Raw genomic sequence first — 24,061 nt, 5'->3', positions numbered from 1 at the left:
AATTGTGTGATGTGGTGTTGGATTAACATGTAACTAACCGGGAAGTCCTCTCAATGCTCTGTAACCAACTGAAGCAGGGGAGAGGTGCCGCCCCTTATATTTCAGTAGGTTCCTGGCGGGGCGGATCCCTCTCTCAGGTGGTGCTGTCATGGGTTCCGGAAAAACCGGCTACTGGTAAGTAACCATGGTGGTTTCTACATGAAGGGGATCATGATGGGGCATATTTCTGCATGAAGGGGATCATGATGGGGCATATTTCTGCATGAAGGGGATAATGGTGGGGCTTATTTCTGCATGAAGGGGATCATGATGGGCCATATTTCTGTATGAAGGGGATCATGATGGGCCATATTTCTGCATGAAGGGAACATGATGGGGCATATTTCTGCATGAAGGGGATCATGATAAACCATATTTCTGCATGAAGGGGATCATGATGGGGCATATTTCTGTATGAAGGGGATCATGATGGGCCATATTTCTGCATGAAGGGAACATGATGGGGCATATTTCTACATGAAGGGGATCATGATAAACCATATTTCTGCATGAAGGGGATCATGATGGGGCATTTCTACATGAAGGGGATCATGATGGGGCATATTTCTGCATGAAGGGGATCATGATGGGGCGTATTTCCGCATGAAGGGGATCATGATGGGACATATTTCTGCATGAAGGGGATCATGATGGGGCATATTTCTGCATGAAGGGGATCATGATGGGGCATATTTCTACATGAAGGGGATCATGATGGGGCATATTTCTACATGAAGGGGATCCTGATGGGGCATTTGGCACGTGTTGGCACGTCGTCATAAATAATTGGGTTTTAGGTTGAAGTTTGGGCACTCTGTCTTAGAAATGTTCGCCATCACTGCCCTACAGTGACCGACTGGGTAGTGGTAAATTCGAAACCACACGTTATTACAGTACAGTTATATACATTATAGTAACTTGCAGGCCAGTTCTTTCTGATTTGGGATTGATCTCTTTACTTGTCTTTAACTGCACCAAACCCCCATGACAAATTCTTAGAGCCATGACTTCTCACAAAAAAATTGCTTCACAGACTGTGAGCCAGGTTGAGACACCCCCAAAAGTAAGAGTGTCCCATAGCAACTAATAAGGTTCACTTTATACCCCCGGGCCGTAATAATGCCCTGTGATCTAAGGTAAGGCTATGTCCAGGGCCGTATTTGGCATTCATGCTGGCCTTGGCACTTTAAGTGGTACGCCCCCTCCTGATCAGTCAGGCTAAGGATATCTGCACATAGCTTCTTTTTCAGGCAGAGCGACTCTGTAACCCGCCTGAAAAAGTGCAAAATATTTGCTAAAATTGTTGAACTCGTACACTGCAAGACAACTTGCTGTTCATATGTTCTTTTAGTTAACCATTTTAGGTTTCCCAAGACACTCAGTATATGGGCAGCTCCTGTTTGGAAGCCTCTTACTAGTTTATTTAAAAAAGAAAAAAAAAGAAAAAACTGTGGGTTAAAGATGTATGAAGAGACGACAATAAAAAAAAGTAAAGTTAACTCAGAACAAAATAACCATTGTGTTCCGAAGTGTCTTCTGTCTAAAAAAAAAACCTAGGCATTCACAGATATCTGAAAGAATTTGTGTGCACATACTCTGACAGTGCCCTTACCCTTCAGATACTAGTTAAGACCCCCATACACATTAGACTAAATTTAGCCAAACCTGCCGATATCAATAGGTTCCGCTCACAGTCCAATGTATATGGGGGGCTCTGACGATTGTCAGGGGAGATAAGAATTCAGCATGTCCAATTTTGAACTGGAGATCCTTTAGTTCTCTAAGTAATAAGCTTCTGCCAGAGGTGTCTAGCAGCGGTTCTCAGAGAACACAGGAACACTCGGCAGAGTGAGAAATCCAACCACTGTCAATACAATAATACATCACCAGACCCACCGTCAGTGAGTGCAGTAATGCATCACCAGAACCACAGTCAATACAGTGATACATCACCAGAATCTCCATATTTATGTTTTGGTACCATAACCCAGAGCTCCTTCATAATCTGAATCCTCAGTTACTGAATAGTTGACACTGTGTCTTAGCATCTGGCTCTCTGTATCATATAGTTTGGTCTTGCCCTGGGGTGGCCGGATTCTGGGAAATAAAGTAGTGAAAGTCTTAATACTAAAGTTTCTTTTTGTGGACATTATGCTGGATCCTGCAATCTGCTAAATGTTTTATCTAGATGGATGGGGAAGAACTTTATTATTGCATATGTTAACCGCAACTAGCTGTTATAACGAAAAGAAATGCATCTCAGGAGACAGGACTGTGACTTTCTACTCGCTGGATCCACTCTGCACTGTGTGCATGCTGCTCTCCTGTCTCCTGAGCTGCGTTTTTTCAAGACACCTTTCTTTAGCAACTGGCGGGGGGCCTCAGAACTGGGTGACCCACCGATCTACTCAGAATGGGCATAAAGCAAAAAATATTCCCAAAGTTTAGGTACTCTTAAGAGTAGGTGCACACGGTCCGTAAACGCTGCGGGTTGGACACTAACTTGCGCAGCGTCCAGATGTTACCGCGTAGTGGATGGGATTTCAAGAAATCCCATGCCCACTATGCGTGCACAGATGCCCACGGCTCACCTGCGGAGGACATGCGGCGCTTCTTTCCAGACCGCAGCTTACCTATTTATCTTGCGGAGGCGCGAGCTTCCGCAAGATAAATTTCACTTGTACTATGTACTGGACGCGGTGACTCCACATCCACAGGATGGGGAATAACATTCCGATCACTGGTAGTCCAAGCTCCATTGGTTCTCATTGATCCTGAGGACCGGGGTGCTCCGGGTGAATGGAGCAGAGGCATCCGTATTACTGCTGAATTAATTTTAATGGGAACATTGAAGATCAGCAGAGCGCTGTTCTCGGTAATCTCCCATTAAGAATGAATGGAGCAGTAGTGCAGATGTTCGACCTCTGCTCTAGTTCTCGGAGATGCTGGGGGTCCGACCACCCACAGAGCGAATAAATTCAACTTAAAGCAGTCCCTTTTAAAGAGCATTAGAGGGGTTGTCAGTTTAAAACTACCAATCTGCAGTCACTCTTTGTGTCAGCAGACTTGAGAATCCACGCATCACACACTGCTTGCTGTGAGGATTCTATGGTGTCAAGAGTTGGGAACGGTGGTCATGTGACAGCAAGTATACAATATGCATACTCCTGGCCACAATCTGACTAGATGAGCGCGGCCTTGCACAGTTGGATTGTTGCTGGAAGGAATGAAATCACTTACTTGCTGAGAATCCTCACTGCAAGCTGTGCATGATGTGAGGATTCACAAGTCTGCAGTCACTTAGCAGATTTGTAGTTTTAGACCAGACAACTCCTTTAACACTGCAGCCGATAATGGGAAACTGATTATCGATATATCTACTAAACAGGCTGTCAATCACCCAATGCATGAGCAAAATGTTCGTTCATTGGGTGAAATGAATTTTAAGCTTACTGAAGGGTAGTCTGTCACCCCAAAATTATGATTATTCTGCATTAAGATTTTCCCCATATAAAGTACAGCCAGCATCTATACGCCCTCTGTTAAAGCATACTAGAATGCTGTATATGTCTCCAGTCCCCTATTCAAGGCACAGACAATGTGTTCCAGTCCGATGGGCATCTCTGATCTTGAGCCAAGCCTCTTCTCTTCTTACAATTGTTGTCGTGCTTCATGTGGATGACACGTTTTACATCATCACGGTGTCCTCCCAATCTCTCGCTCTGGCGCACTTCTCTCTGTACTTCTGAGAGCAGAGCAAACTACTGTAGTGTGCATGAGCCAGCAAAGGCAAAAGAGCACTGATGACACGTAGGTAAAGCTGGCGCATGTAAGGCAGAGAAGTGCGCCTGCGCGATGATGTAGGACTCGTCATGCACATGAAGCAGGGAAGGGGGACAGCAATTGTAAGAAAGGAGGAGGCGTTGGATCAAGACCAGGGACAACCATCTGGCCAGACCATAACGTCTGGGGATGTACTAAAACCTATTTTTTTGTGCCTTGCATAGGAGATTGGGGATATGCAGACAGCATACTAGAATGCTGTAACAACAGAGATTTATAGATGCTGGCCGCACTTTATATGGGGAAAATCTGGTGACACGTTCCCTTTTAAAGCCAGTTCTTTGTCTTGACTGACAGACTGTGCTCTCTTACCAACAGATCACTAACATCAGTTCGCCGGTCTCCAATTGCGCACCCACACTGGAGGAGCACAAAAGCATGCTTCAAGTGTCAGTGCGGATGTGCACAAAATGGGGCTGTGGGTTCGCTCTGACGCCTGGATCCTGTCTGTCTGTGGCTGCCACTCTGTGTATCTGGAAGAAGTGAGCGAGCTGCTTCAGTGAGGAGGGGGACAAGACCTTGTGAGTTGTTGTCTGCTCACTTCATTGCCCTTCCTCCTCATCGAGTCCTTCGCCATAGGCAGGCAGCAACCAGGCGTCAAAACGTGCCTGCAGTCACAATGTGTGCGTGCCCACACTGACACGCACAAAAATATTAAATATTAATATAAGCTAAATGTGTATTCCTGGGTTATCTCACCTAAATAAATGTGTATGCAGAATAATTGGCAGTTTGGGGTTGAAAGACTCCTTATATCTCATCGTTCTCAGCAACACACTCTCCTGTGTACACATGTTCCGCTGTGCACAGGACGATCATGTTAACGATCCTTCTGTGCACATGAAACTGAGGCCACATCCTGTCTAAACAGGCTATTAAGCGACTTTCGATCGACTTGTCAGTATGTGTTTGCTGTACAGAATAAATAACAAGCCATTTTTATCGATTGAAATGTTGCAGATACGGCAATACCAATTATATTTACTTTTTATTAAATCTACAGTTGACTCCCCATACAAGGTTACAGCTCTGTACTGCACGGTAGAGGAAAGGGTAAATAGAATGAGGTCCAAATAAAGAACTCAACCCTACATATGAGAACACTCTATCCTAAGAACTACCATGATACCGATTGCAGATACTGTAAGAGAAAAGCATTTATATCATGTTGCTACATCCTAACTTATAGTTTAGAGCTAGGTTTAAATCAAACAGCAGAAATGTGAAAGATGACACAATAAAAAGCCATGTATTTTTGTACAGTGTGGAATTGTAATCACATTTTTTACGTCTGCAGATTCCATGTTTGATGCAACTAAAGCTCCTACATAATGTTACCTTTGCTGGTGTGGACACACCAGAGGATTTGGCTGAGTCCACATACGAAGAGCTCTTTCAAACTGGGGGTTTTGTGGTTTCGGATAAAAGTGTATTGGAAAGCATAACATTGGGTTAGTGTTTAAGTACCAATTTATAGTTATGTTTCTCCTTTCAAAGTATGGGTTAAAAGTAATCTGACAGTAGGATCATCTCTAAGCCATCTATGTAGACAAGCTACATAAAGTTGGAGTAAAATGATAATTTGAGAACTGTGATCCAGTGTCTTAATCCAGAGAAAAACACGTTTTCTTTGATGCAAATGAGCTGTTAAGATTTATAGAACAGACAGATGTCCCTGATAATCTGCCTCCAGAGCTTATTTTAGCCTCCTTTCCTCAAGCTTGTTTCATTTTCTTGACCAGGCCAGGTTTTACAAATCTAGCCAGTGTCACTTTATCAAGTAATACAGGAGAAAATGGACATCAAAATTTGAGTAATTTCTCCTGAGTATGCCAATACCTCATATGAAGGAAAAATCTACTTTTTGGGCACACTGCAGGACCCCGAAGCGAAGAAGCACAGTTTAACTTTTTGAAAGCAAAATTGGGTGGAATAGAGAGTTCGACTCCGTATCGCGTTTGGTGAGCCCCTGATGTGCCTAGACAATGGAAACCAAAACAATTGAAGCCATTTTAAAAAAAACTAGACTCCTCCAAGGAATGTATCTAGATGTGTAGTAAGCACCTTGAACCCCCAGGTGCTTTACAGAAGTTTATAACTTAGAGACGCGAAAATAAAAAAATCAAGTTTTTCCCACAAAAAAAAAATGATCTTTTAGCCACAAACTTTTTTTTATTTTCACAATGGTAACAGGAGACAATGCACCATTCAATTTGTTGTGCAATTTCGCCTGAGTATGCAGATACTTAGTAATTTTTCCCAAAAAAATGATTTCCCGCACGGCAGGCCTCAGAAGGGAAGGGGAGTGATGTTTTGGAAAGCAGACTGATGGAATGCTCTGCGGGTGCCATGTCTTGTTTGGCGAGCCCCTGATGTGCCTAAACAGTGGAAACCTCCCCTCAAGTGACACAATTTTGAAAAGTAGACCCCTCAAGAAATTTTCTAGAGATGTGGTGAGCACCTTAAACCCCTCCACAGGTGCTTCACAGAATGTTACAATGTTGATCTGTGAAAATGGAAAAATCAATTTCTCGTTCGCCTTATTGGGGGACACAGAGACCATGGGTGTATGCTGCTGCCACTAGGAGGCTGACACTATGCACAAAAAAAGGTTAGCTCCTCCTCCGCAGTGTACACCCCACCGACCGGCAGGAAGTTCCTCAGTTTAGCTTAGTGTCAGTAGGAGGTGGACACGGGTCTTTTATTAGACCCCTATCTACCTCGTCGTGCGTCGTTCCTTTACAGGTTTCGGAGGGATACGGAGTGAACAGTCACATCCGTACTCCCACAAAGAGACTATGAGTACAGCGTGTACTGCCACCCCGTATCCTCATAGGTCTCCGCGGCAGGACCAGGAGCCTCGCACAGGTGCGTGCCAGCTATACGGACGGTCCTTGCCCCCCGCCTCCCACCATCTCGCCTACCAGAGCCTGATGGTTGGACGAGGCGTGGATTCCATAAAGACGACAGACAGCGTGGGATTCTCAGGTACCTTTTTTGTGGCCCCCGGCCTGGGTGAGTATGCGGTCTAGCGGTCCCCCGGCGTTTTCATCCTAAGGCGGTCGCCAGGGGACCACGGTAGGGCCTGCGCGCCCGCTTCTCCCCGCGGTCGCCGCATCCATGAAGGCACCTTTTCTTTCGGGCCTTGTTCTGCGCCCCCCCCCCCCCCCCTGTTTCTTCTTCATCCCGGCAGGGGTATACAGGGGTCGGGCTGTGGGAAGCAGGGACGCGGCCCGGGGTTGCGGCCCGGTGTTGCGGCGCATCTTCCGCGCCGACCCCCTGCTGACAGGCGGCCGGCGCTATTAATTTAGGACCCGGCTTCATCTCGGGCCTACCGCTGCGTCGCGGCCACGCCCCCTGCCCCTTTCTTCTAAGCGGGCTTCTCTCCCGCCCGTCCTAGGCCTTCCCAGCCCCCTTGCCTCACACCAGCCTGCTATTGGACAGCGGGCGGTGCTAAGGGGATCTCTGCGGCGAGCTCCGCCCTTCTCCCTCTGGCAGCGCGCCCTTTCCCTGGTGGTCGCCATCTTCTCAGCCTGCCAGCCGGACCTCATTCCCTGCCGGATTTCGGTCGCTGGGCCTTTTTTCAGCCGGATTGGCCTGGCCTCATCTTGCAGCCAGATCAGAGAGCGTCGCCCTTGGGGACACCGGACCGTGAGTAGCTCTGCACCTGCAGACTGACACCCTTCTCTGCCTTCTGCCCCCCAACCGGCCGGCACTGCCTCTCTTTTCACTATGTCCAACGCTAAGTCTGATCGTACCCGCTCTGCGTCCAGCCCGACGCCGCTCAGGAGCCATCCATAGCCCCAGGGGCGAGTGAGCCCCCCATGCCGGGTTGGGCCTCCTCTTAATCACAGTCAGTGGCAGACCTCATCAAGGTGTCTCAGTCCCTAGTAGCTGTTCTGGACAAGTTGCCCTTGGGAGCTTCGGCGGGACCCAGCACGTCTCAGGACGTCCCATCTGACCCAGCCAGCGGCAGTCGCAAGAGGCCCAGGCAGGACCTCCAGGCGGAGTCCTCCCCTCGTCCTACCTCACCCCATAGTCCCCAGCAGTCTCCCTCTCGGGCCTCCTCCCCCGAGTCAGGCGAAGCGCTTTCGGAATCGGAAGGGGTCTTAGAGCTGGATTCGGACCAGGATGCGAACATGAAGGTTACGGTGCAAAACCTCATTGCCGCGATTCACCATACCTTTGACATCGCTGACGCCCCTGCGAAATCCTCAGATCAGGAGGTTTCGTCCAGACGGGCGGAAACGCCATCCAGGGTGTTTCCCTTCCATTCTGAGTTTGGAAAGATTTTTACAAAGGAGAGAGAAGATCCGACCAGACGCTTTCAAAGAGGAAAGCGTCTCGGCGTGCTGTACCCGTTTGCTAAAGAGCTCACGGACAACTGGGCCGCTTCTCCCTCGGTGGACCCTCCCGTGTCCAGACTTTCTAATAATACGGTCCTTCCGCTGTCAGGGGTGGCGTCGCTAAAAGATTCTAATGATAGGATCATAGAATCTCTAGCAAAATCTGCCTTCGAAGCGGCATCAGCAGCGGTATGTCCAGTCTTTGTTTCTTCTTGGGCGGCAAAGGCCATATCCACTTGGGCAGATGACCTTCGGCAGGGCATTCTGGATAAGGCACGACCAGAGCATTTGGCCGATCTCGCCAATCAGATTTCCCATGCGGGGGATTATCTGCTTTCTGCCTCCTTGGATGCCGCATCTTGCGCAGTTCAGGCGTCAAGTAACATCGTGGCAATCCGACGTACAATTTGGCTCAAGGCCTGGCAGGCGGACTTGTCCTCTAAAAAGTCTCTGACCAATCTGCTTTTTCAGGGAGTGCGTCTCTTCGGATCACAATTGGATCAGATTATTAAGGACGCTACTGGAGGTACGAGTTCTCTTCTCCCCTCCAAGCCTCGCAGACCTCCTCCAAGGCGTCAGTTTCGTCCCTGTCGGACTTTCCGCCGTTTCAATACGGCGGAAAACCCTTCCAACCAGCAAAGGCCACAGGCACGTCAGGAAAGAAAGAAGGTTTCCTTCAGGCCCACTCCGTCCTGGCGGTCCCACTCTTCCCAGGGAAGACCGTCCAGATCTTGATCTGGACGGTCTACGTCCGCATGACTACCATCAGTCTCCCGTGGGTCCCTTCCAATTGGGAGGTCGACTTCTATTCTTCAGCGACGTCTGGCTCGCCTCAGTAGAGGACGCTTGGGTCAGAGAGGTTGTATCAACAGGATACAAAATAGAGTTCATTTCTCTTCCACGGGATCGTTTCTTACAATCCCGTCCGCCGAGGGATCCGGCCTTGGTCCCGGGGTTCGGTTTGGCCATCACCTCTCTTCTCAGTTCCGGGGTGATTGTGCCCGTTCCCGAATCGGAACGCTTCACAGGGTTTTATTCAAACCTGTTTGTGGTGCCGAAAAAGGACGGGACAGTTCGACCCATCTTGGATCTCAAGTTACTCAACAAGAGAGTTCGCCTTCGCCACTTCCGGATGGAGTCAGTTCGCTCGGTAATTGCTTCCATGGAGGAGCAGGAATTCATGGGTTCCATAGACATCCAAGATGCCTATCTACATGTGCCCATATTTCCCGGACATCAGAAGTTCCTGCGGTTTGCGATTCTTCACGAACATTACCAGTTCGTCGCGCTTCCTTTCGGGCTCGCCACCGCTCCCAGAGTCTTCACGAAGATTATGGCGGCGTTGATGGCCTTCTTGAGGATCAGAGGTCTCGTTCTTTTTCCGTACCTCGACGATATCCTGATCAAGGCCCCCTCCTTTCAACAGGCCCGCCTAAGTGTGGCGATCGTTCTAGACACTCTGTCCAGTTTTGGGTGGATCGTCAACCGGGAAAAGTCCTGTCTGGTCCCTGCTCAACGCCTTGTGTTTCTGGGCCTTCTGTTCGACACTCGTCGGTCAAGGGTATTTCTCCCACAAGACAAGATTCTTTCCCTGCAGCAGGGTGTGCGATCATTACAGATCACACGATTTCCATCCCTCAGATCAGCCATGAGGGGCCTGGGGAAGATGGTGGCGGCGATAGAGGCAGTTCCCTTTGCCCAATTTCATGCCAGGCCACTCCAGCAGGCCATTTTGTCCAGGTGGAACAGGTCGGCTCTGTCTCTGGATCGTCCGGTTCGCCTTTCCTGCCGGATCAGGCGGTCTCTCAACTGGTGGTTGACGTCTCCCCTCATTCTCTTGGGGCGGTCTTTTCCCGTTCACTGGCAGATTGTCACTACGGACGCCAGCCTCATCGGCTGGGGTGCAGTGTTCCGCAATCACACTGTTCAGGGTCGATGGTCGACTCAGGAATCAGCTCTGCAGATCAATGTCCTAGAGATACGGGCGATCCATCTAGCTCTCGTCCACTGGGAAAGGCGCCTCAAGGGCCTGCCTGTCAGGATTCAGACAGACAATGCCACAGCGGTGGCGTATATCAACCGCCAAGGGGGGACACGGAGTGTCTCAGCCCTGGCGGAAGTGTCCAGAATTCTTCAATGGGCAGAGACCTTTGTTCCAACGATTTCCGCGGTTCACATTCCCGGCGTGGACAACTGGGCCGCCGATTTCCTCAGCCGCGAGGGTCTCGCGGCAGGGTAATGGTCCCTACATCCGGAGGTGTTTCATCTGCTCTGCCGTCGGTGGGGAACCCCGGATGTAGACCTCATGGCATCTCGCCTCAACAGGAAAGTACCACAATTCGTGTCCAGGTCTCGGGACCCTCTGGCAGTGGGCGCCGACGCTCTGGCCGTCCCTTGGTCACAGTTCGTGCTCCCCTACCTGTTCCCTCCTCTGCCTCTTCTTCCCAAGTTGTTGAAGAAAATCAAAGCAGAGGGGATTCCAGTCATCCTCATCGCCCCGAATTGGCCCAGAAGGTCTTGATTCGCAGACATTGTCAACCTTCTCGCGGACGCCCCCTGGAAGCTTCCCGACGGGCAGATCTGCTGTCTCAAGGCCCGATTTGCCACCCCAATTCTCGGTCGCTCAATTTAACGGCGTGGCTGTTGAGACCGAGGTTTTGAGACGGGCAGGATTCTCTGATCGGGTAATTCATACCATGATCCGCGCCAGAAAGCCGCCTTCTTCGAAGGTCTATTACCGTACTTGGAAAGCCTATTTCTCCTGGTGTGAGGCCAATGACATCGCGCCCTTGGTTTTTTCGCTCCCTTCTATTCTGGCGTTTCTTCAGGCAGGGCTGGATGCGGGGCTTGCTCTCAGTTCCTTGAAGGGTCAAGTTTCGGCACTGTCCATTTTATTTCAGAAAACGCTGGCCTCCCGGCCCCAGGTCAAAACCTTCCTCCAGGGTGTGGCTCACGCTGTTCCTCCGTACCGAGCTCCCGTGGATCCTTGGGATCTTAATTTGGTTCTTCAGGTTCTGCAGGGTCCTCCTTTTGAACCTCTCAGGGACGTTTCCCTTTCCCTCCTTTCTTGGAAAGTGGCCTTTCTGGTGGCCATTACCTCCATCCGGCGCGTGTCGGAATTAGCGGTACTTTCTTGCCGCTCTCCTTTTTTGGTCCTTCATCAGGACAAGGTAGTTCTGCGGCCTCCGCCCTATTTTCTTCCGAAGGTGGTATCTTCGTTTCACCTCAATGAGGACATTGTTCTGCCATCCTTCTGCCCGAGCCCAGCTCATCCTCGGGAGCGGTCTTTGGACAAGCTGGACCTAGTCAGGGCATTGAGAGTCTATCTAGCCCGGACGACTTCATTGCGGAAGTCAGACTCTCTGTTCATCACCCAGCCTCAAAGACCACTATTGCGCGCTGGATCAGATCGGCAATTTTGGAGGCATACCAGGTCAAGCATCGAGTGGCCCCTCCAGGGATCAGAGCGCACTCTACCCGGGCGGTGGGTGCCTCCTGGGCGGTGCGCCACAGAGCTTCCGCGCTGCAGCTTTGCAATGCTGCAACGTGGTCATCGGTTCACACCTTTGTGAAATTCTACAGGGTCCACACCTACGCTTCGGCGGACGCCAGCCTATGTAGAAGGATTCTGCAGGCTGCGGTGGCGAGTCCACTGGCCTGATGGAAGTTTGTTTCCCACCCCAGGGACTGCTTTGGGACGTCCCATGGTCTCTGTGTCCCCCAATAAGGCGAACGAGAAAACAGGATTTTTTGGGTTGCTTACCGTAAAATCTGTTTCTCGGAGCCTTCATTGGGGGACACAGCACCCTCCCATGTTCTACAACTCCTGTTCTTATGTTTGTCGGTTTGTTACAGTTGAGTTGTTTGTTCTGCTTTCAATCTATTCTGTTACTTCTCCTACTGCTTTCTCACTAACTGAGGAACTTCCTGCCGGTCGGTGGGGTGTACACTGCGGAGGAGGAGCTAACCTTTTTTTGTGCATAGTGTCAGCCTCCTAGTGGCAGCAGCATACACCCATGGTCTCTGTGTCCCCCAATGAAGGCTCCGAGAAACAGATTTTACGGTAAGCAACCCAAAAAATCCTGTTTTTTCCCACAAAAAATGTTTAGCCCAAAATTTGTTGTGCAATTTATCCTGAGTACACCTACAAAAATGGTATGTGGTCTGAAACTACTTTTACAGCACAGTGCAAAGCTCAGAAGGGAAGATGCGCCATATCGGAGTTCAGATTTTGCTAGAATGGTTTGAGGGTGCCATGTCACATTGGAAAAGCTCCTGAGCTGTTAGAGCAGCAGAACTCCACTCAGCCCCCTCCCTCTTCCTTCTTTGTAAATGCTGCGATTGATATTAATCCCAGCATTTAGGGGGTTAAACTGTTGAGTGGTGCGGGCAATGCTCCTGGCAGTGAGAGACGGGTGTCAGCTGTGGTATTAGCTGAACCCTCGGCAGCAATCGCACACGCACAGCTTCTGTGCACTCGTAATCTCCAGTATGTACCCAGTATGTTCAAGTTGGGAAGCCATTGCCAGGTAGGACATACTGGGTACGTCCAAGGTTTTGAAGGGCTTAAATGAAAAGGGGCTTTGACTGACACTTTGCTCTCATAATCTCCTTCTATTCTGCAGTGAAAACACAATACAGAAGTGAAGTCTCTTTACAAATACATTTGCAGCTGCTGTTCTTAGTGAATCAGCTTGGATCTTATGTACTGCCCTTTCCCCATACTGGCTGCCTAACCGTGCTGACAGCAATGTGGAAAGACCATTGCAAATGTGCATGTGTTTGTAATAAGACAAGGTTCAACTGTGCTGTACTGTGTTGGTTATAACAGGCACAGCTCTGCAGCAGATTTGCCAACATTATGAAAGGACTACTGATGCTGTAATTTTGTGGTGAGGCAATCTTCACTTATGCTGTACTATGTTAACTCTCACTCCAGACAGGTTTGTGATTGAGACCAAAATGTCAGTCATTACTTGTCTCTCAAGTAACACCCCCTTCTATTTAATTTAAGCTCTGGAGGCAGAGTCTCAGTTCATCCCATGGATCTTAACAGATCGCAGATATCAAGGTATCATTTTATCCAGCTTCCCATGACTTGCATGCCCAAATAGACGGCTTAGGAGGGTTGATCCTACCAACAAATTCATTGTAAACTCTCTTAATTGACGTTCCACTGCATTAATTGTAAATTTTCTTGAAACGCCCTTTAGGAAAGTTGAAGGAAGTTCTTGCCGTTTTAGAGAAGATGAGCCGAACATCTCCTTGGAAGTGGCTGATTCATTACAGAGAAAATCGGAAGCTTAAAGAAGATAAAAGGTTTTATTTGCATCTGTAACATTGGAATATGCCATCATGGTGTAGAATAACACATTAGGCTAGTAACTGCTCACCTGTCAATTACCCGTTGGGTTCTATTCTTCAAATGTGAATAGCAAAGTTTGTGTATTACTGGGCTGCCTGCTTGTGACTGGCTGCTACATGTCGTTATACAACCAGCATCACATAGTCGAGGCTGCTTAGCAAAGGATTCTTAGATTAGTCATGCAGGCATAAAGATTAAAGAGACTGTCGGCACAAAATAACTGTTCAAACCAAGTACAGGCGCTCTGTGCTCTTCGGAGTGGCCAAACACTGATATACACCTTCTCGGCAGCTTGTTTTCCCTATATCTCCACCCATCTATGGCTCTGTGAACCCAGAGCTGTCAATCAAAGAAGGGATGGGGAATGGAGATTGAGGGAAACAAGCAGGTGGGAAGTTGTGAATAAAATATTGGCCCTGCATTAATGGACTGAGCGCCTGTATTTGGTTTGAACAGTCATTCTGTGCTGACGTTTAATGCTGTTCACTGTGGTATGTGCTTTCCAGCTCTATAAGGCGAGACCTGTGAGTAACTGGCAGCAGTTTGGGAGAAGCTGCCTGGTACCGAGCTGAATGACAGGCTAGTCTCCTGTGCGTCTCGGTCCCTGGCGGATTCTAAAGTGTTTTCATCTAAACGTCACAGCCGTTCAGAGTCAAACAAGCATGGCTGAAATCTTACAGCCAGTGTCTGATACATGCTGCCCAAGAATCATGCAGCGTGTTTCAATCATCCGGTTTCCTTTAAAAAAAAAAAAAAAGTCCCGTGAAGTTAGATCACAATGTGTCGTCTGCTGGAACTCTTAAGTGATCAGCTGTAATCTGTGAGGGAAGTTAGTATCAAGTACCGAGTTTACCTACATCGCCACTAATGGGGAAGACTAGTGATCTGTATACAGCAGGGGACAATCTGATGAAGAGATAATCCCGAACATTCAACCTCACTTTATGAACTTCGAATTCCCTAATAACGGCAAATAAAAATGTTGTTTTTTTTGTTTGTGTGTTTTTTTTTTGTTTTTTTTTGTTTTTTTTTGAGACCAAAATGTTGTTTCACTATTGTTTGAGTAAAGTATATATCAGGAATAAAAACCTTTTATTTGTCCCAATACATACAGTGGGGAAAATATGTATTTGATACACTGCATAATTTTGCAAGTTTTCCCACCTACAAAGAATGGAGAGGTCTGTCATTTTTATTGTAGGGTACAGTTCAACTGTGAGACAGAATCTAAAAATAAAAAAATCACATTGTATGATTATTAAATAGCATTTTAATGCATGAGATAAGTGTTTGATACAATAAAAAAACAGAACTGAATATTTGGTACAGAAACCTTTGTTTGCAATTACAGAGGTCAGAAGTTTCCTGGAGTTCTTGACTAAGTTTGCGCACACTGCAGCAGGGATTTTAGTTCACGCCTCCATACAGATCTTCTCCAGAACTTTCAGGTTTTGGGGCTGTTGAAGGGCAACATTGAGTTTGTTCCTTGTTCTTCCATCGCATACTTTTTACCTATATCCTGCTTATCAGATTAGTCCGAGTTCAGACAATATCATTGTCCGCTTTGTTTATGTCGGGAGTTTCTGGATGAATCCCTGAAAAACAGGATTTAGATATGCCTTCAACAATGTGGTTGGTTTCAATTAGGCAAAGACAGTTCAAAATTTTTTACATTGGACTTTCTTTTTCTGACAGTGTCTGTCTTTTTTGCCAGACACAATAATACCAAACTCTGGGGGGTGGAAAAAAAAAAAAGATTCAGACAAGCCCCGAGAGAGTCTGGAATAGGGGCAGAAATTTGGTCTTAACCACCTTTATCCTCACTTGAATAACATGTGCTTTAGAAGATTCTATACCTCACCATCACATGGTTAGATTTAGGTCTGCACCTATATAGTCAGTGTCTTCATTGATTAATTTGTCTGATGTTTTCCCCTTTTTCCTTTTTTTTTTTTTTTTTTTTTTTTTTTTTTTACCATTTTTCTAGGACTGAAGTTATCTCTCAAGCAAAGATGGCTCTCCTGAAATCTTACCAACAGTCTAACATTATTGAAATCCTGCCTTATCACCAATGTGACTCCAGATCTAAGGAATCATCTGATGATCTTGCGTGTCTCTTGAACCTCCAGTATCAGCATATCCATTCTAGACTTGCTGTCTATTTGACAGGTATTATTACAGAGCTTTATAATTGTCCCCACACATCTCTGCATATCTTGTAAGGATCATTGAAAGGTTATATACTTTTACCATGCAAAGTTATTTTTTTCTAGCAATTCCATAAGAAGATTGTAGGCATTACAGCTTACTAGTACAGGGAAGCAGTTTCTCAATGGTAATGAAACTGATGAGGGCAGCACCGAGTTTGTTCTCAGTGTTTGAGAAGGTTTTCTCCAGGAAATCCAGTTTCTACCCACACGCAACTCATAATTGTTGGTTATTAGATATTTGGTATTAAATTAATTATTCTTGACCTCAAAATACCCAGCTAAAAAGTGCATGGAGATTAGGTTGTTTGCTATAATAGGATTGGTCCTGAAGTGGACTAATGGACCAAATGAAGTGGAAGCTAGATAATGAATAATAAATTAGTACAACTGGATTTATTTTTATTTTTTTTTAAATGCCAAGAATGTATTTTTAGAACACACAGCAATATAAATTTGTGTTTTCATGCAGGCACCACCTCTACCCTTACTGACATGTATGAGCAGAATGGAGTCCTTGTGTATGATGTGGACACTTTCCTAAGGAAAATTCAGAAAGTAGATTCACAGCTACAAACTTTATATCGGTGAGGAAGTATTGCACAAATGTATACACTTTGTTGGGAAAGGTCGATAAAACATATACACGCTCTAAAATTTTTTCATTGAATATTTTACACAATACCGTGTTTTATGGATTATAAGACTCCCCCTTTTTTTCTTCCAAATCTCATCTCCCGAGATCTTGATGCCAAGATCTCCATCTGCGCTTGCACCACCCCACGGAGGCCATTTTCCTGGAGTCCACCGCACAGGAAACCACGTAACTGCAGGGGGACTCTGGCCCTTTACAAAATGTCGACAGGGACCCCCGCAGCGCCGCACTGCACATCGGACACCCCTTTACCCCGGCCTGCAGCATCACTCCACTCCTGCCTCCAGCAGCGACCCTGAGACCCCGCTTCACCTCACCCACCACACCCGATAAGCAATAAGACGCATGGATTTTAAGAAGCACCACCATTTTATTAAAAAAAAAGTTTCCTATTTTTCTCCTCAATTTGTGGTGCGTCTTAAAATCCAAAAAATACGGTATATAGAACAGCCTTCATATCTGTATAAAGGGAAATGCTTTCCCTGACAATACCCATAAGCTGCTACTTACCAATAAATAAGCCATAATCTGATATTTTTCTTGAGCAGAAATGTGAATGTATCTTGGGATAAGGGGACAAAATTGACAAACGGACATTTCCAATGAATGATTTCATTCCAGTTTACTGGCTAATAGACCAGGTAGAGATGGGAGAAATTACCCTCTATCTTACTAGCTCCAGCAGATGCTAATTTCATTAGGCCTCATTCAGATGACCTTAATGTTGGGGACATTTTGGCATCACTGCTGCAGGTTACCACAGGTTCCTGAGTAAATGGAATTGGAGTGATCCATGATGCTGTTACTTTGGGATGGTAGATTACTAAGCAGGCAGTGACTTCTTGCTGAACTATAGATGCTAAAAGGTTAATTCACGTTTCCTTAAAAGATGGCATCATGAAGCATTCTCAGCAGTCTAGTGAACGTTGACTTGGTCCACTTCAGATTTCATGCTGATTACATCTAAAATCATTCTAGGAATTAAACATTCTCTCGTTAGTGCCTTTTTCCTTACAATATGACCAGCACTTCTGTCTGTACAATGGCAGCTGGTGGAGGAACATGGGACCAGACCTGTCCATCATCGTTGTCCAATAGAAAAGCAGATTTACCATATTAGGTGGTTTACAATTGGAGGAGACTGATGGACAGGTCTGATCAGGTTCCTCCACCAGCAGCCATTGTATGGACAGAAGTGATGGTCAATTTCTTCTGCCAAAAATGACTACCCAATATATCCATTCTGACAAATGAACATTTTTCATTGGTGGTAACAGGTACAAATGTTGCTGAAATGCTTTACCTAATGGAAATAATTGTGTCTGTCCCTTCAATTACTAGAGTTAGAATATTGAGAGATTTTGAAATCCTGGTGTCATTGGGATCAACTCATGTTAAGCAGATACTTGCAGAAAAGGAACAAAAAACTTAAGATGACAAACTGTGTACAAAAAAATCCTGCAGAATGATGGTCATAAAGAAAATCCTTCCCAAGTGTTAGGGTATGTGCACACGTTGCAGATTAGACTGCGGAATTTTCTGCAGAGAATCCGCATCTCTTGGCAGAAACACAGGGCAAAACGCTTGCGGTTTTCATGCGGAATTGATGCAGGTTTGTTTGGTGTTACTGGGAATGGATCCTGTGTGTGAACTTTCTCCCTTGTGCTTCTGGAGGAGAGAGAGATTAGATTCAAAAAACGCTGCTGCGGATCCGCAAAAAGAATTGACATTCGGAAAAACAAACGCTGCAAATGTGCTCGGATTTTTCCGCAGCATGTGCACAGCAATTCTTAATTTACTATTCACTAACATTGGCTGTGCACAACCGTGTGGATTTGATGCAATTCCACGCGTCCAAAAACGCAGTGGATCCGCATCAAAATCCGCAACGTGTGCACATAGCCTTTAAGGGAACTGGTCAGCAGGATTGTGCACAGTAACCTACACACTGTCAGGTTGGTGCTGTTATACTGATTAATATGATACCCTGGTTGATGAAATCCGTATTGTTGTTGTGTAACCTTTATTTTTAGTTTCGAGAAAATCATATGCCCGTGCTTAGATATTCATCAGTATGGCTTCTGACAGGTCACTGATCCCTCAGTGACCTGCCCTGTAGTTTACATAATGATTATTGTATATGTATGTGTGTGTGTATAGAGGGAGAGAGAGAGATGGCATGATCACATCTATAATATGTAGATTCCTAAAACAAAAAAATCAGTTTGAAAAAAATGGCACCGGCCGCGCTTACGCAGTAGCAGCTATTGCCAATTTGATAGCAGCTACTGCCCAGGCGACGCCATCTTGCTAGAGAAAAAAAAAAACTGTCTCCTCCAAAATGATGCCACCTGCACAGTAGCAGCTGTCAGATCGCCGATGCGCGGCTAGTGCCATCTTAGTGGAGACCTTTTTTTTTTTTTTTTTTCCTCTAGCGAGATAGTGCCTTTGCAGTAGCAGCTATTGGATCGCCATTTTCAAACTTTATTTTTAATGAATCTATTGATACCATCAAAGAAAATAATGAAATACATATAATAGCTGCGATCATACTGCAGCGTAGGCGCCTTGAAGGTGAACATGAAGGCCCCCCACAGTGTGTGTATATGTGTGTGTGTGTGTGTGTGTAAAATATATATATCTATCTATATCAGAGGCCATACGCCATACATATGAATAAAGATTAAAGAACAACCACAAGACAGATTTAATCAACCCAGGTTTCATTGTAATCCGTGTAATGGTGCCAATCTGACTTTCTGTAGGTTACTCAGCCTGGTCCTGCTGACAGGTTCCTTTTAACTTCCTCCTGATCACTTCTATTTTAACAGGTAGATGGCTGGGGTTTACATTCTTAGTAAGCTATTCTGCTGCAATCAGACATTAGGAGGGCAAATGGATGATCTCATTCCACGTATAGGTTTCTTTCTACATTTCCAAGTTTTTATAACCATGTAAGTGAAAGTTGTATAAAGGGAAAGATGGAGTTTCTGTACTTCAGCTCTAACATTTTAATTGTTTTTTTACCTTTTAGGTCTTGATGCATGAACAAATAAACTTGGATTGGACTTGAGATTTAATATGCTTTGTATATAAACAAAACCAACATACTTGTTGGTTCTCGGCATAGGAAGGAGTGTGGTAGATGCATGCACTCTTGTTCTTGTTGTATTCACAATCTTCACAACTCATCCTGATGTGCAGAAGCTATAAAGGTGTACAGATTATCAGTATAGTACACAGTTAATGCGTATCTATAGCAGTACACAACATTGCTCAACACTACCATTGGAAGCCAGGTCTTTTTATTGTTTTTCAGTATTTTTTTCCCCCCAATTTTTTTTTTTTTTTTTTTTTTTTTATAACATAACTAAATTATTCTTGTTTTCAGCTAATATAGTATCCCAATCATGTTTTGCAAAATATTTATAAATCAAAATATTGATGTATTTCTCAGTTTAAATACCTTTATATTCTGCCCTTGTAAGCTCTGTATATTATTGTATGCTCAACATTAAGCTATTGCAAACCGCTAACTGACAAGGTAACAATGTATTATAATGTATGTTACAAATCAATACTTGTACATTGAGCTCTATTAATGAAATATTTAGTTTTATTTTTCCTATTTTATAAAGGTGTCTGATTGTGGGGATGTAGTAGATTTTGTATATATATGTAAAGGTATATAGTCCTGGGGCTCTTTCCTTGATGCTGTCTTTTTTTTTTTTTTTCTTCTTTTTTCTACGGAAAATGTACAGGAAATATAACAGATCACCTTGTTGAGCTGTTTGAAAGAGTCTTTGTAATAATTTTTTAAATATAGTGTGTTCCGTTTTATGTTAGTATTACGGTAAATGCATATTCATCATTATAATTTTGTTTTTTACCAAAAGTGCTTTTAACAGGTTTCAAGTCTGATTTTTAGATATATGTTTAGTTGATAATACAGATTGTTCTGTATTGTCCATTCAATGTTTAATTTACATTTTAATAAAAATATTTGCTGCACATCTGTGTGGGATGTTCTGTACTGTCATTTACATGAGTGGTAAGGGGGTGTTACTTATAACCATTCCACAACTAGCAGTTACTGCTGTCTGGACCATTAAAGGGAATCTGTCACCCCTTTTTTGAGATATCATATAATGATATCATTCAATTGTGTCACATAAGGATTCTCTTAGTACTTTTGCTTCCCCCTGACCCCGCACCTTTCATGTATAAATACCTTGTTTATATCGGTTCAGATGTATGTAAACTGCCGCTGTCCGGTCCACTGGGCGGGGCTTATTCACCTGCTCCCCCCCTCCCTGTCTTGCTCTACGCATTTCTTCTTGTGTTGAGCAAGACAGGGAGGGGGGAGCAGTTGAATAAGCCACACCCAGTGGACGGACCGTGGCAGTTTACATACATCTGAACCGATATATAAAAGGTATTTATGCATGAAAGGTGCGGGGTCAGGGGGAAGCAAAAGTACTAAGAGAATCCTTATGTGACACACAATTGAATGATATCATTATATGATATCTCAAAAAAGGGGTGACAGATTCCCTTTAACACTAGAAGATGAGTTCTCAAATTCTGAGAAACCGGTCACTAGCAAAGCAGTCTCAGGTAGGCACTTTCTTTAGCATCTGTTTGCCCTAATGCAACAAATGGAAGGGCGTGGTTTAAAGCAACATTTTTATTTAAGAGAATGTATCTTCAAACAATGTGTTGTATTATCAATTACATGCTAGTTTTAACGGAAATGCAAAATGCAAATGGATAAGTTAAACCACCCAAAAACTCCCTATATTATCAGTAAAGTGATGCCAATCAGCATTGAATACTATGTATGTTCATCCACACTATAGCTGAAAACTTGTTGCATCAGCCACGATCAGTGTTGGCACCGTCCAGACCTGTGTACCCTTTAGATAATGCTGTCAATAGTGACTACATCATATAAATGGTTATCCGAGTGTGGGGGCTTCCTCTTTAACCCCATCGGCACCCTGAGATCATGATTGTGTGGTCCTCACGTTTGTTATGGCAGTTCATGGCCAAATAACTAGCTTAGAGTCTGCTGGCTACAGTGACCTATTCCGAAGTTAGAGGCATTTAGGTGGTAAAAATACATCTTTTCCTAACTGTCATGTCAATTTGCATTAGTTCCTGAAAAGCATCTGAAACGTTAATGAACTACCTGCAAGCAATTTTGAACTTGTTGAGGGCTGCTCTTTTTAAAATGTTTTGGGGTTTTTCCAATATATAGCACCTATCTAATTAGATAGGTGGGCAAAGGTAATTACCCCAAGACAAATTACACCATAAGAAAGGTAAAGATCAAAATGACCACAAAAAAAAAAAAAAGTAAAGCTTACCAAATACAAGGAGGAAGGGACCCCAGGCCAGGTGAATGAACCCCGACGCGCGTAGATGGCCATCTACCAGGAAATTTTAGAGCACTTCATGCTTCCCTTTGCAGACAAGCTTTTTGGAGATGGAAATTTCATTCTACAGCAGGACTTGGCACCTGTCCACACTGCCAAAAGTACCAATACCTGGTTTAAAAACAACAGTACCACTGTGCTTGTTTGGCCTGCAAACTCGCCTGACCTTAATCCAATAGATTCTCTATGGGGTTATTGTCAAGAGGAAGATGAGACACCAGACCCAACAATGCAGACAAGCTGAAGGCTGCAATCAAAGCAACCTGAGCTTCCATAGCACCTCAGCAGTGCCACAGGCTGATTGCCTCCATGCCACGTAGCATTGATGCAGTAACTGATGTCAAAAGAGCCCTGACCAAGTATTGAGTGCATTTACTGAGCATACAGTTAGGTCCATATATATTTGGACAGACAACATTTTTCTAATTTTGCTTCTAAACATTACCACAGTGAATTTTAAACAGAACAATTTAGATGCAGTTGAAGTTCAGACTTTCAGCTTTCATTTGAGGGTATCCACATTAAAATTGGATGAAGGGTTTAGGAGTTTCAGCTCCTTAACATGTGCCACTCTGTTTTTAAAGCGACCAAAAGTAATTGGACAGGGGGGCTTGGCTATGTAGCGACGGTGAGAGGATGCGTCCAGGGAGAGCTCCCGGTATCCTGACAGCGGACCCGTGGAGCTGCGGCATACTTGCTGGAACTGGAGCCCAGTGGGAGGCTGAATCTTGGAGCGCTGACGGCGATACCGGCTGGGGCGGCCATTTCTTTATCGCCTTATTGGGGGACACAGATAACCATGGGTGTATGCTGCTGCTGCTAGGAGGCTGACACTATGCAAAACAAGAAACTTAGCTCCTCCCCGGCAGTATACACCCACCGACAGGCACCAAGCACCTCCTCAGTTTGTGCTTAGTGTCTGTAGGAGGCGGACCGGGATCTCCCCAGATCCGCATTTAATCATTTTCTTTTCAGGTTTTTGTTGTGTTTTTTAATGTTTTCCCCTTTATTTTCCAGATACAGCATCAGGAAACGGGATGTGAGTTCATCCTGCTTTTCCTTTTAATGCGGCTGAGCGAGCAATGTGGTATTGCCCACATCGCAACTCTCAGGCCCGCAGGCAGGACCTTCCCCTATCACCCTCGGGTGCTTGGGTCCATGGATGGACGGTCCTAGCCGATTCCCCTCCTCATCCCTCTCCTAGGACAGGGCTGAAAGGAAGACGGCGGTCGCCAGCGGTGACGGTTTCGCCTGACACTGGGGTTGGAGCCGTCTTCTGCACCAACGGCCTGCACTATCGTGGGCCCCTGCGGTCCCTTCAGCCCCGCTCTCATAGACCTATCAAGGACTTCTGCAATTAAGTACAGCGAGTACCTCACTCCTCCTTTTGACACGGCGCTCTGACGCGCGGCCCTCCTGTCGCGGGGGGGGTTCTGCTGGGGGGGGCGCTACCTCGGTCTGCGTCCCCTGTCCTCATTATTCAGCCCAGAGGGAGTTCTCCTTTAACTGCGGTAGTGGGCATCCCGGGCGCGCCGTCGCTAGTGAAAGCAGAGGGAGCACTTTCATTTTCAAAGCGGTCCTCCCTCCCTGTGCGCACGCTTTCTTCGCGCGCTTCTACAGCCTGTCTCAGGGCGCCTTTCTCTTTAGCCCTGTCAGCGTGTCATTAACCACGCCCCCTCCCCGGGTCTCAGCCAATCGCGCAGTGCGGTGGCTAAGCTCCGCCCACCGCCAGCGTTCTCTTCCTGGATTTCCAGAGCTTCTTCCTCCTCTCTGGATTTTTGCCTGGGGGCCACAACGCTAGTGTGTCTGCTTCTGAACCTCGGTAGGCTCGACTCTGACTCTGACTCTCCCTCTCCCTGACACTTAACTTAGCTCCCCCCCCCCGCAGTTTCTTTCAGGTAGTGTTTCTACCACTGAGACTTATGCCCAACCCGGCAAGGGCCTTCTGCTCCAGACCCACCGCTACTCACTACGCCTGCGTGCGCTTTTAAAAAGAAGTGGGCTTCGGGCCAGTCGTCTCCCCTCTGCCCGTCTTGCAGCCCTTCCGCCATGTCTGCCCCTCAGGAGCACTCCGAACCCCGGGTGGAGACCACCCCACCCCCTGAATGGGCCGTGGCGATGTCTCGGTCAGTTTCTGATCTGACAAGTGTCTCAATCGCTGGTCCAGG

The 24,061-nt window shown here is 46.0% G+C and overlaps 1 protein-coding gene across 7 annotated transcripts in view; it reads left to right on the top strand.

The window, feature by feature from the left end:
- Positions 1-20,466, top strand: part of TASOR2 (transcription activation suppressor family member 2) — a 176,921-nt gene extending 156,455 nt beyond the window's left edge. For 5 of the 7 annotated variants that reach the window (XM_073589069.1, XM_073589071.1, XM_073589070.1 and 2 more), the window contains 5 exons: positions 5,180-5,333; positions 13,442-13,547; positions 15,581-15,762; positions 16,273-16,387; positions 19,490-20,466. In XM_073589069.1, coding sequence (XP_073445170.1) covers positions 5,180-5,333; positions 13,442-13,547; positions 15,581-15,762; positions 16,273-16,387; positions 19,490-19,496 — 564 coding nt within the window. In that variant the 3' untranslated portion in view covers positions 19,497-20,466. Of the gene's footprint in view, positions 1-5,179; positions 5,334-13,441; positions 13,548-15,580; positions 15,763-16,272; positions 16,392-19,489 lie in introns of those variants that run through there. The other 2 variants (XM_073589072.1, XM_073589068.1) reach the window with 1 other exon arrangement.
- The last annotated feature ends 3,595 nt before the right edge of the window (positions 20,467-24,061 follow it).

This window comes from Dendrobates tinctorius, unplaced genomic scaffold (assembly GCF_039654945.1).
Source record: "Dendrobates tinctorius isolate UK_male_01 unplaced genomic scaffold, ASM3965494v1 ptg000105l, whole genome shotgun sequence".
NCBI classification, from domain to species: Eukaryota; Metazoa; Chordata; class Amphibia; order Anura; family Dendrobatidae; genus Dendrobates; species Dendrobates tinctorius.
Note: the sequence above shows the minus strand (reverse complement) of the source record. Positions and strands in the feature narration are given on the sequence as shown.